This window comes from Trichechus manatus, unplaced genomic scaffold (genome assembly GCF_000243295.1).
Source record: "Trichechus manatus latirostris isolate Lorelei unplaced genomic scaffold, TriManLat1.0 scaffold00049, whole genome shotgun sequence".
Taxonomy (NCBI): Eukaryota; Metazoa; Chordata; class Mammalia; order Sirenia; family Trichechidae; genus Trichechus; species Trichechus manatus.
This window is the reverse complement of record NW_004443985.1, coordinates 6738796-6752199: the sequence shown is the minus strand read 5'-3', so window position 1 is coordinate 6752199 and position 13404 is coordinate 6738796. Positions and strand designations below refer to the sequence as shown.

At 40.2% G+C, this 13404-nt stretch overlaps 1 protein-coding gene across 4 annotated transcripts in view; it reads left to right on the top strand.

Moving 5' to 3' along the window:
- Positions 1 to 13404, top strand: part of CNOT10 (CCR4-NOT transcription complex subunit 10) — an 84651-nt gene that overhangs the window by 39303 nt on the left and 31944 nt on the right. For all 4 annotated transcript variants that reach the window (XR_002824275.1, XM_023732245.1, XM_004377349.1 and 1 more), the window contains exons 9-13: positions 1204 to 1353; positions 2305 to 2507; positions 5842 to 5963; positions 7558 to 7734; positions 8776 to 8856. Coding sequence is in view for 3 of the 4 variants with exons in the window: in XM_023732245.1 (XP_023588013.1) it covers positions 1204 to 1353; positions 2305 to 2507; positions 5842 to 5963; positions 7558 to 7734; positions 8776 to 8856 (733 nt within the window). In the remaining variant the exon portion in view is untranslated. The remainder of the gene's footprint in view (positions 1 to 1203; positions 1354 to 2304; positions 2508 to 5841; positions 5964 to 7557; positions 7735 to 8775; positions 8857 to 13404) is intronic.

Below are 13404 nucleotides of genomic sequence, written 5' to 3'. Positions count from 1 at the left end.
AGAGTTCATTTCCTAGATTGGTATCTGGCTGGTACGATCCTGCGTCCTAGGTTCTGCCTGTGAGCTGAAGCTATTTGTCCTCAGATGGAAGAACTCCCCTTACAAGAATTATTAAAGGGAGTTCTTCGATCTGAGGTAAAACTGAATTTTTTAAAAATAATGTTTTATTGTGTTTTAGGTGAAAGGTTCCCATTTAACAATTTTTATACAGATTGTTCTATGACATTGGTTACAGTTTTCACAATGTGTCAGCGTTCTCATTATTTCCATTCTGTTTTTTGTGTTTCTGTTGATCTAGCTTCCCTTCCCTTCCTTGCCTTCTAGAACATCTTTGCTTTTTGGTAAATATTGACCATTTGGTCTCATATAGTTGTTTGTTTAAGGGAGCGCATTACTCACAGGAGATATTATTTATTTTATAAACCAATCTAAGGTACAACTATTGGTCTCTACTGGACCTCTGGGAGTAGCTTCAGTGCCAAGTTCAAAGGGTATCTTAGGGCAGTAGTCTCAAGGATTCCTCTAATCTCTATTGGTACAGTAGTTTTGGCCTTTTTTAGGAATTTGAATTTTGTTCTACATTTTTCTCCTATTCTGTCCAGGACCATCTCTTGTGTCCCTGCTCAGAACGGTCTGTAGTGGTAGATGGGCACCATCTAGTTCTTCTGGTCTCAGGTTAGAAGAGGCCTTGGTGTAGGCCGTTAGTCCTGTGGACGAGTTTCTTCCTTGAGCCTTAGATTTTCTTGATTGTCTTTTGCTCCTTACAAATAGAGACCGTAGTTGTATCTTCAATGGTTGTTTGCAAGATTTTAAGACCCCAGATGCTACTCACCAAACTGGGACATAGAACATTATCTTTAAGAACCATGTTATGCCAGTTGACTAAATTGTCCTCTGAGACTATAGTCCTAAGCATTTAATCCAATAAACCGATCCCTTGAGTTGTTTAGGTATGTCTAGGAAGCCTCTGTAACTGTGACCCCTGTGGGCTTTGACATATATATGGATATAAAGCTGATTTTAAAAGAAAGGGATTTTACAGAACTTTCAGTTTTTCCTAAATTTCACAGATGTCGTGAGCTGTCCTATAGGGACTAAGTAGGATTGTAAATAGACTTAAACCGTGCTGACTAAGCATGATTGTTGTGTGAGGTATGTTAACGGTAATATTTTTCTGTGGACAAATGTGTTTGTTTTTCTCAGGTGAATGTTTAAGATGCATGTTCTGGAACAATCTTGGTTGCATCCATTTTGCCATGAGCAAGCACAACTTGGGGATTTTCTACTTTAAAAAAGCTCTGCAGGAGAATGACAACGTCTGTGCGCAGCTCAGCGCGGGCAGCACGGATCCAGGTAAGTGCCGCGCTGGGGACGGTGTGTGTTTCCTACCTGCCGAACACAGGATTCTGAAGAGCAAGCGTCTGGTCAGAATGCATGCTGTGTGTACCTACGTGCAGTTCACGCTGCTCCTGGCCAGCAAGTTTGGCTCTAGGGATTTCTAGTAGATATTGCTACTTTGAGTAGCAAGGTGTAAGGCAAAACTAAGATTTCTCAAGTGTGCCAAGCTAGTTTTTATCATAGCTCCTTTTCAGGGTTCCACATTTGATAGCTTTTGGGAACCCTGGCAGTCTTTAAGCAAATTCCTGAAGTTTGGTCCTTTAATATTAGTTTTGTATGGATTCCTGGTCTGGGATACTTAAAATCAAACAATTATTTAGTTATTTAAAATTAAAAAACTATTGATGAAAAATATACCCAGAATCACAAGCACCTTTGTTTTCTTAAGGACTGTGAAACGTTTGCATGAGTGAGCCATAGTCGTTCTAGATGTGGTACATGATTCTTTATGTCTGTAGTAAAGTCCCCTAACATTACCAAGCTGAAAGTTTTAAAAAAAAAAAAAAGTAGAACATTCCTAAACCCATTGAAACCTGTTGCTGTCGGGTCAGTTCCGACTCATAGCGATCCTGTAGGACAGTAGAATGTTCCTACAGCCTCTACAAACATGGAAAAGGTGGGGCTAGGCGTGAGAGCGGGTCCCAGCTCTCATCTTCGCTTCTCTGGAGCATTGTTACCTGAGGAGCTGGCAAGAAAGGAGAGGCATCTCTGTGCCAACACAGAGGACTCTGCTCAGGAGACAGTTTGTGGGATCAGGGATGGAAACCAAGGGTGAGAGCTGTTACCATTTTAAATCAGGGTTATTGGTAGAGGACAAGGTAACCTCTAAGGACTTAGTGGAATAAGTGTTTCTTTGTAGCTTATTTTAAATCTAAGGACATATTCTCATATAATTTTTATTACTAGGCAAAAAATTTTCAGGAAGACCCATGTGTACGTTGCTAACCAACAAGAGGTATGAGCTGTTGTATAACTGTGGGATTCAGCTTCTTCACATTGGACGACCCCTCGCTGCCTTCGAGTGTCTGATCGAAGCGGTTCAGGTTTACCATGCAAATCCCCGCCTGTGGCTGCGACTGGCTGAGTGCTGTATTGCTGCCAATAAGGGGGTGAGTGCCACGTAAATATCTTTTTGAACCCCACCCCTCTCCGCTTGTTACGTGAAAAGCAAAAAAAAATCCCTGGGAATATGGAGAACGTCATTCCCTTTGTAGCCCGTCGTGAGTTTATAGTCTTCTGTTTTTTAACGTTTGGACGAAAAGTTTGGCTTCATAAAGTCATTTGTTGGCATCCAGGTTCTTGGTAAGTATGGCACCATGTGTCAGCAGTTGCATTGAAGAGTTGAAGCCGAGGAGAAGGTCAGATCTTTTGGAGCAGTGGGCTGCTGGCTGCTGGGGCAGGGGCCGCGCCACGTGCTGGTGTGTGAATGGCGTGTGCACCAGACGGTTAGAGGAGGACTGATGGTAACATGGCAAGAAGGGAACCGGCGGCATTGAACTGAATTGCCTCCATGCCGGGGCCTTTACTGTTGTATCAGTAACTGATTTAGAGTCTGTGGTTACCAGGCTGTGTCTCTGACACGCATCTCTCCGCAGTGGCTGTGGGAAATGGGCCAGTTGACATTGGTTCTGTGCCTAGATTATCTCCAAATGGCAGTTGGTGGGTGCCTTTTGCATCTCAGGTGGAGGGGTCAGTGGGAGGGACAGGTATCAAAATGACCAGCTGTCCCTCTGACCCCGTTTGCTACCCGCCCACCCTCTGTTGTACTGTCTGGTGTGTGAGGAGGGGGAGGTACGGTACCCTGCGGGTTTGCCTGGTGTGCTGCTGTAGGGGATGGAAGCTGCTGCTGAACGGCACTTCCTGAGAAGCGGCTGCAGCAAAGCCTGCAGCAAGTGCTCCAAACGCCAGAGGCCGGGACCTGTCGGAGAAGGAAGGCGAGTGTGGCCAACCTGTGAGAGCCGGAACTCACTGGGACTGCCTTGTTCTTCCAGGTCTCGCAGAGTTCCCGCCTGTGACAGGGTGCGGTCTTACCACTTTTCTGTCGCTCTGTTCGTGGGACATGTTGAGTTTTCCTTTCCTGACGGGTTTCTGCCTTACACAGGTTCCGACTTTCTCAGGTTTTACTGTATTTTCTACTAATAGTGATAGAAATGTGATAAGACTTTCCCTGTCAAAGGCGGCAAACTTTCGAGACCCAGAGAAACGAGGCGGTCCCGTTGGGTTCCAGCTCTTTCAGTGTACACGCACTAAGGGGATTAAAGAAGCACAGCCGCCTGGCACTTCTCACACCTTGTACTTCTGTGGTTTAGTCATCTGAGTCCACCACTAGGGGGCAGAGATGAGTGACGTCTTCAGAAGTCTTGAACGACTTACCTAATCGTACTTTGCTTTCTGAAAGATAGATTTCTTACTGAATAATTTTTAAATTAACTGATAATCAGCAATTTTAGGCAGAATTGTACTTTAAAAGAAATTGCTTATTGTCTTTAATCTATTTGTGAACTTAAGTGTTGGGGGCCTTTATTTTATACAGTTATTGGAAACCTGAGAGTTACTTTTTCCTGGGAGTAGAGAAATATATAGTAAGATTTAATATAGTCTTTTAAAAGTACTTATTTTTAGAAATATTACGTCTAGGATTGTGTTCTGAGGATTTTATTGGACTTAGAAGGGTTTCTCCCATTTTTCTTCTAGAAAGGTCTTAATTTGTAAATTTGCAAAAAGGGTAAAAATGACTTTTTGTTGCCAGAGCACATACCATCTGTGCTGTTAATAGAAGACTTGCCATAAATAATTATCTGTGTTTGTGCTTTTTCTCATAAAAAGGATTTGAGGTGGCCTAAAAGACAGTAAAAACAACCCAGAAACCCTCTCAGATAAAATTAGAGAGCAAAATCCCAGTAGGAGAAATTGTAAACTTCAAATAAAATTTCTGTAGTCGGGACCAAAGGGATACTGAACAAAGAAGTTTGTACATCAGAAATAAATTCATCTTGAATAAAAATAACCAACTTAATTATTGAATTGATAATACTAAGGTATTTTAGTTATTTAGTGCTGCTGTAACAAATACCACAAGTGGATGGCTTTAACAAACAGAAATCTATTTTCTAACAGTTTACGGGGCTAGAAGCCTGAATTCAGGGTGCCAGCTCCAGAGGAAGGCTTTCTCTGTTGGCTCTGGGGGAAGGTCCTTGTCTGTTTTCCGATTCTATCCCTTAGTTCCTTGGCCATCTTCATGTGACCTGGTTTCTGTCTTCCGCCATCTCTGCTTGCTTCTCTGTGCCTAATCTGCTCCCTTTATATCTCAAAGGTGATTGGCTTAAAACATGCCCTACACTGATATGGCCCCATTAACATAACAAACTCCTGTTTCCAAATGAGGTTACATCCACAAGTATAAGAAAAATCAGAAACCAAACCCATTGCCAAGGAGTCGATTCCCACTCATAGCGACCCTGTAGGACAGAGTAGAACTGCCCCATAGGGTTTCCCCAGAGCAGCTGGTGGTTTCAAAGTGCCGACCTTTTGGTTAGCAGCCGTGCTCTTTACCACTGCGCCGCCAGGGCTCCAGTGAGATACATTAGGGGGCAGTAAGTAGTAGTACAGAGACATTTGTGTTTAGGGAAGGACTTACTGCAGGGCAGATTCAGCTCCACAGGGCAGATTGATTGTCTCTGGCTTGTTCCCGTACATGGACGTCTTTATAAGATGACTAGTTGGAATTCTTCCACCAGCAGATAAATCAGAGACTTAGGTCATCATCAAGCTTCTGCAGTGAGATAATCTATCTTAGTGAAATGTCATATATATATATACATGAAATATATATATATCATATATATATACATATGTATGTAAGTAGTTTCTGCTATTTCTGTGTGTATGTATATGTATATATGTGTGTGTGTGTATGTAGCTTCTACTATTTTCAGTTTAATGATTGGCAAGGATTGTGTCCATGTAATTCTTAACATACATAGCTTGTTAAAGTTTGCATGTTGTTCATAATTTAATTAACACTTTCAATTATGAAGGAAACGATCTGTGTTTTAGGAAGTGAAGCTACTTCCCTTTTCTTTTATACTGTGTGTTTGTGGCTCTCTTGTTTCCCTTACTCTGATATCAAAGTGCCTGTAATATAGAGCGTGGCGCCCAGGATGTGGAACGTGCTAAATAAATGTTTGAGTCACCCTCGAATTGCTTTTTTCCCGAGAATTATGTGAAATTTCATTGTAATAAAGTATAACATACCCCATGCTCTCCACCTCGCGTGTGCTTTCCTCTGACACCAAACACACTTCTTTGTCACCAGAAACTCCATGTTGATGGATCTTAAGAACTTCGTTAACATTTAGAATAAGTGTGGAAAGCTTTCGATCATTTTTCATACCCAATCTTACAATTCCCTCAAATTTATTGGAAATTATTTGTAATTTATAGACTTCTGAACAAGAAACGAAAGGTCTTCCAAGCAAAAAAGGAATTGTACAGTCTATCGTTGGTCAAGGCTATCATCGTAAAATAGTCCTGGCATCACAGTCCATACAGAACACTGTATATAAGTAAGTATTTTACAAAGAGAAATTGTAAATTGTGTATGTATGTAACACTGTTTCACATAATGTTTCTTAAAGTATACTCGGGATATGTCACCTCATAGGAGGAACTACTTTATAACTAGGTATTATTGCTACTTCAGCTAATAGACCCCACACAATGTTACCTGGTGTGTAACTTTGGTTTATTACGTGCCTGGGTGCTGAAATTGCTGATGGCCCTGAGAAACATGATTTAGTCTGCTCGTTGCCATTATTCAAAATGTCCAGAAGAGGGCATCTTGGTGTTTCTTTTTTATATACTTTCGGTTATCATTATTGCTTTTCATTTAGATATTTTCTCATAGTCCCTAGGAATGAAAATGTGTTCAAGCTAATTCCTAGTATTGAGAGGGGGAAAGTACTAATATATAAAGCAACCGGTGTAATATAGAAATTGTCACATGTAGAACCTTCAGCTGAACAACTTAAATGTGAACATCTTTATCTTGTATAAAGATTCCAATTTGAGTTACTATTATTTCTCAAGTAGGAGATTTTGCGAGGAATTAGCTTCCCTTTTTTTTTTTTTTTTTTTTTTTTAACTTTTTCAGGAAGAAAATTGGTCACTCATTTAAGAGTTTCTCCAAAGTTTAAATAGAATCTGACACACAACATTTTGGTCTTTATTTTTTCTTTATGTATTTTATTGTGCTTTACATGAAGGTTTACAGAGCAAATTAGTTTCTCATTCAACAATTACTACACACATTGTTTTTTGACATTGGTTGCCAACCCCACAATGTGTCAACACTCTCCCCTTCTCAACCTTGGGTTCCTGCCCCCTTTTCAGCTGTCCTGCCCCCTCCTGCCTTCTCATCTGTGTCCCTGAGCTTGTGTGCCCATTTAGTCTCATTTTATGGGCCTGTCCAATCTTTGGCTGAAGGGTGAACCTCAGGAGTGACTTCAGTACTGAGTTAAAAGGATGTCTGGGGGCATTTTGGTCTTAATTTTTTTTTTAAAGACTATTGTAATCAGGCATCATTTTCCTACAATTTCAAAGTTGTTACTACTTTTCAAAAAAAAAAAACTTTTTTCCTAATAAAGCTAACTCAATTTGGTATATCAAACCAATAGAAAATAATATAAAATGTCAATGAAATAATAAGATAAAAGATAATGCCTCTGTTAGAAAACTCACAAAGGCATTTTTTGAAAGCAAGAATCAACCAAAGTAAGTCTCAAATGTGAAGGTGTATTATTTCCCCTTCCTTCTCGTTCTTACCGTACCTGTCCTGGCCCTCAGTATAGTTTCCCTGTCTGCAGTTCCTTTTTACATTACCATTGACATTGCATGTGTACTTCGAGTTGTCTCCCACCCTGGGTCCCCTTCCTAGAGACGCAGTATACAGTGTATAAGGTATATATTTACAATCCATTATTAATGCTTTTCATAGCCTGTATGTTATACTTAGGATTTGGTTTCTTTAGCAGTCTCTTACAACTGTTGTATTAAAATTTCTACCTGTCGAAGGGCAGTTTTCATTTACAGTTACGTTGATAATGGAAAAGTCTTCTCGTTATGTAATATCCTTAGCTAATTTGGTTTTATTCTTTTAAGTGATGGGCAGTCTTCAGCCATTCCTGTAGCCAGCATGGAGTTTGCAGCCATTTGTCTCAGAAATGCCTTGTTGCTGTTACCTGAAGAACAGCAAGATCCGAAGCAGGAGAACGGGTCTAAAAACAGCAGTCAATTAGGTGGGAACACGGAGAGCAGTGAAAGCAGTGAAACTTGCAGGTATCCTAATCCCCGTGACCTCCTTGGCAAAACCTTTTCAGGAATTGACTAGCAAACCTCTTTAGTGATTTCTAAAACCTTCAGCCAGAATTTCCACAGTTGTCTGCTTTGATGACAATGTTTAAGTATTTCAGGAAGAGACAAGGTGAAGGCTAGGTGAGGAAAATAACACTTTTGATTGTCAGAAGTGGTATTTATTTGCAAGGAGTCCTGTTATTGGAGTCCCTGGCTGGTTGGAGGTTCAGGTTTACCCAAAGGCACCTTGGAAGAAAGGCCTGGTAATCCATTTCTGAAAAGTCAGCCGTTGAAACCCCTATGGAGCACAGTTCTGCTCTGACACCTGTAGAGTCCGTTCAACAGCAACTGATTTTTCCTGTTGCCATCAAAGAAGGCAGTTTTTTTTTTTTTTTAATTGAAATAAATACTTAAGTCTTGAAACTTCTCATTTCTTATTATCGGTTGCCTTTTCTCTTAGCATACTGTACACCACTAACCTCTAGAATATATGTGATTTTCTAGGGTAATTTTAAAATGATGCCATTCTATAGAAATCGGGAGAGTTTGGTAAAAACAAAACAAACACCGTTATATATCAGAAGTTCTGCGTTTCACACGGTACCTTTAATTTCAGTCTTCAATACCATCGTTTTTTTCTTGATTACAACAGAAATACATGTTTATTATAGAAAATTTGGAAAAAAATTGTGACCTTTTTCCTCCATCAAGAAGTTAATGTTTTACTGTAGATGATAAAATAAGAATGAGAAATGTGTGAAAATGCGGAGTGGTTTCATTTAGGTAATAGAGTTACTGTTTTCAGTTATAGACTTCTAGAAACAGTTTTGCATATGGGGTAAAAGAAGCTAATAAACAGTATAACTTTAACATGTTAATAATACCAAGTTACTAGACATTTTCATTATTTTGTCTCGTCTATGCTTTTGTTATAAAAACTTGTATGGGAGTGGGGATAGGGAAGCAAAATTTTCCATTTAATTGCTTATTTGTTTCTGTTCATAACTAAGAGTCTGTTTATTTCAGCAGTAAAAGCCATGATGGAGACAAATTTATTCCAGCTCCACCTTCTTCTCCATTGAGAAAACAGGAATTAGAAAACTTAAAGTGAGTATTAGCTCAGCAGAATTAGCATTGCATCTACTGAAATGAGCATGTTTGTTTTTCCTACTTTATTCTGATGATAATATGAATTACATCGTTGGATGTCAAATGTTAAACCAACTTTGCAATCTTGTGATAAACCCTACATGGTCAGAATATATTTTCTTTTTTATAAATTGCTGGATTCAATTTGTTAATGTTTATTAGGTACATTTGCTTCTTTGTTCACAAGGAAAGTTGATCCAAACTTTTCTTTCCTTTTAAGTTTGTTGTTTTGCTTTCAGAAATTACACTGACCATATCAATGAGTTGGGAAGTGTTTCCTCCTCCTCTGTTTCCTGAAAGACCTTGTATAATATATGTATTACTTCTTCCTCAAATGTTTGATAGAATTCATTGGTGAAACCATTCTTGCTTAGGGTTTTCTTTGTGGGAAATTTTTTGATAATGAGTTCAAACGCTTCAATAGTTATAGTACTCTGCATATTTTCTATTTCATCTTGTGTCAGTTTAGATAAGTTATATTTATGAAGGAATTTTCTTTTTCATATAAATTGTCAAATTTATTAACATGATATTCATAATATTCCTTTATTGTCTTAATGTCTGTAAGATCTGTAGTTACATCTTTAATTTCGTTTCTGACATTGGTAGTCCTCTGTCTTTCATTTTCCTGAGCGGTCTAGTTAGGGATTATTAACTGAGTTCATCTTTTCAAAGAACCAACTTTTACTTTATTGACTTTCTTTGTTGTCTGTTTCCTATTTCATTAATTTCTGCTCTTTTTTTTTCCCTCCCTTCTACCAACTTTGGGTTTGTTTTGCTCTTTTTTTAGCTTCTTAAGATGTAATCTAGATCACTTTCTTTTTTTCTAATATAGGCATTTAAAGCTATACATTTTCTTTTAAGCCCTGCTATGACTTCATCCCACAAATTTTTGTTTTGTTGGTTTATTTGGCATGGTGTTTGTTTTAGGCTGGGTTCTCTAGAGGAGCAAAACCAGTGAAGCATATATATAAATATTCAGAGAGAAATTTGTTTCAAGGAGATGGCTCACACAGTTGTAGAGGCTGGCAGGTCCGAAATCCATGTGTCAGATGGCAGGCTGATGTTCGTAAGTCACAAGAGCCAGAGGTCAGATGAAGACAGCAAGACAAATGAAGGATTGAGAGAGAGAGAGAGAGAGATTCGCCAGAACATCTATATGTATTGGGTGCAGGCCACACCACCAAGAAAACTTCATTTCCAGCTGGTTGGCTGCTCACATCAGATCAGAAAATGGAGGATGGTTATGTAGTATCTGCCAAACCACTGAGAATCATAACCTAGCCAAGCTGACACATCACATCAACCATCACAGTGTTGTTGGGGTTTTCTGTATTTGATTTTTTATTCTGACGTAAATGTAGACTCATACACAGTTCTCAGAAATAATTGATATGCATTTATAAGTTATAAGAAAAAGAGAGATCCCAAGTACTTTTTACTTCCTTTCCCCCAATGGTAACATCTTACAAAACTGTAGTATAATATCACAAACAGGATATTGACATTGATACAGTCAAGACACAGAACATTACCGTCACCACAAGGATCTGTCATGTTGCCCTTTTATAACCACACACTTCCTTCCCTCCACACCCTCTTTAGCCTTTAGCCCTTTACAACTATTAATCATTTCTCCATCTGTATAATTTTGTCATTTCAAGAATGTTACATAAATGGAATCATACAATATGTAACCTTTTGGGTTTGCCTTTGTTCACACAACAGAATTCTCTGAAAACTCACTGCGTTTGTTGCATGTATCAATAGTTTGTTCTTTTTTAGTAGTAGTGGTGATGATAGTATTCCATGATATGAATGTACAATAGTGTAACCATTCACCCGTTGAAGGACATTATCTCGTTCCCAGCTTTGGCCTGTTAGACAAATGAAGCTGCTGTGAATATTCATGTACAAGCTTGACGTGAACATAAATCTTCATTTCTCTGGGATAAATACCCAAGAGTGCAATTGGTAGGATGTGTGGTAGTTGCATATTTCATATTTTAAGAAACTGAGAAAAATGGCGCTCTAGGCAGAAGCACCACGCCGTCCCTCCACAGCAAAGATCCGAAAAACTAAGCCAAACAGAGAATACAACAATCCTGAAACCCTAAAACATCAAATGAAGAGATAAAGAACTCAGCCAAGCACTCAATGGAGTGAGAAAACTGACAAGAGAACGGAGAGCAAGGAGAGATTCATGCAAAGGTCCCCTACCAGCTAACACAGCGCGGATCCGCCATCTTGGACTCCTTTCAGATACCAGCAAATGGGGTACGAGAAAGCAGCCTCTTGGAGCTTCCAGCGGGAGACAGAACAACCGGTAATTGGCGATATACGCTTTCCCACCCCCCACCCTTCTTCACCCCGACTCGGCCTCCTCTGCTTCCCACGGCCACAGTCTCTGGACCAGGAAACAGCGGCTGCTTGGATTCCACACATCCGAACGGGTGGCTGTCTGAGTGCCATTTGTTGGCTGCTGGTATTGCTTTTTTTCCGCTTCTTTTTATTTCTTCCTTGCCTCTCCCCATCTCCCCCTCCTTTCACTCAAGTACCTCGCTCCGTGCGCCATCTTTGCTTCTTCCTGAGGGTCTGCAGAGCTCCGGTAATTTGTGATATACGCTTTCCCACTCTCTACCCTTCTTCACCCACACTCGGCCCCCTCTGCTTCCCACGGACAGAGTCTCTTGTCCAGAAACACCAGCCCGCACTAGCTAGCTCTCTGAGTGCCATTTGTTGGCTGCTAGTGTTGCTTTCTTTTTTCCTGCTTCTTTTGATTTCTTACTTGCCTCTCGCCACCTCCCCCTCCCTTCGCTCAAGTACCTGGCTCCATGCGCCATCTTTGCTTCTTCCTGAGGGGCTGCGGAGCTCCGTTCGAGTGTGAAACTGCTTCCTGGTTTGGGGTGCCGCGCTGGTGGGATCCCGGGGCTTTTGTTCGTTTGTTTTGAATTGTTTGTTTGTTTTCTTTTCCTTTTCTTGAGTTGGGAACCCTTTCTGGCCAGGCTGAGCTGCATGGCAGAGAGACTCCCCTTCAGCTTCCACAGACGTGCAGAGGGATCCCTGAGAGCATTTCTTTTTATGTTGGTTTTTTTTTCTTCTGTTTCTTTGGGGGCCTTTCTTGTTGGGTTTTTTTTTTTAATTTATTTTGTTTTCATTTTCCTGTTTTTCCCTTTTTGTCTTTCTTCATTGCTCAGTTTCTCGTCTCTCTATATCTTCCTTCTCTTTCTGTTCCCTGAATACCTGGTGTTGTATACCTCTACTACGCTTTCTAGCCAGGCTGTACTGCAACACCTGAGAGCGACTTCCCCAGACCTCATAGCTGCATCGGTGGGATCCCTGGGAACTTTGCGGTTCTTTAACCTTTGTGATTCTAATTTATTCATTCTTTTCTTTTCTTCCTCCTCCCCTTTCTGTTTTTCTCCATTTCATAGTCTCTCATCTCTCCACTTCAGCGGCAAGCTCCACTAGCATTCTTTTTTGTTTGTATGTTTTTGGGTCCTGTTCCTCTCTCCTGTCTCCCATATCCATCTTAGCTCCACAAATAACAATCTCCCTGCTGCATCCTGCCTACCTGCACCATGCGCTTGACATCACACCACCAAGCAGCACAGGCACGGCCTACTGCAACCTGTCCTGCACTGATTACCAACCCTCTCTGGTGGCTGTAGTAAGTGCCCCAAACAACCCGTCCCAGTAACTCCTCTTTAGCTAGATCTGCCCTGCCGTACCATGTCTGAGTGACTGACCCTGCCAGTTGAAGAAGGAGGCAAAAAGTATTGTGCTCACAGACGAGCAAACACCAAAGAACACACAGTCTGCCTGCTCAGACATAGTCGAATTTTTTTTAAAAAAAGGGACGAAACAAACAAATCTACAATCAGTAAATGAGAAAAATAACTACTGAATGCCCTGAAGACAGCAGACAATAACAAAACATTTACAAAAACAGGACAGGATGGTTCCAGTAGGCGTCCAAAATAAAACACCAGATGACTCTCCTCTGGAAGAAAATGCACTAGAACTACCTGATACAGAATTCAAATCTCTAATACTCAGAATTCTCCAAGAACTGAGGCAAAAAGCTGACAAACATGAGGAAAGAATAGACAAATTCATGGAAAATGTGGACAAAAAATTGGAAGAAATCAGGAAAATAATGCAGGAACAAAATGCCAAAATAAATTCATAACTAGAAATTATACAAAGACAACGATTAGAAATCCAAAAGATAAACAACAAGATTTCAGAAATGGACGATGTCATAGAAGGCTGAGAAGCAGATTTGAAACAGTGGAAGACAGCATCAGTGGAATTGAAGACAAACACTTGGATACAACTCTGTTCCAGGAAAACTCAGAAAAAAGAACAAAGGAAAAGGAAGAGACCCTGAGAGTTATGTGGGACGCAATCAAAAGCAAAAATCTGCGAGTGATTGGAATTCCAGAATGGGGAGAAAACAGAAAACACAGAGCGGATCATTGAGGAACTGCTGACAGAAAACTT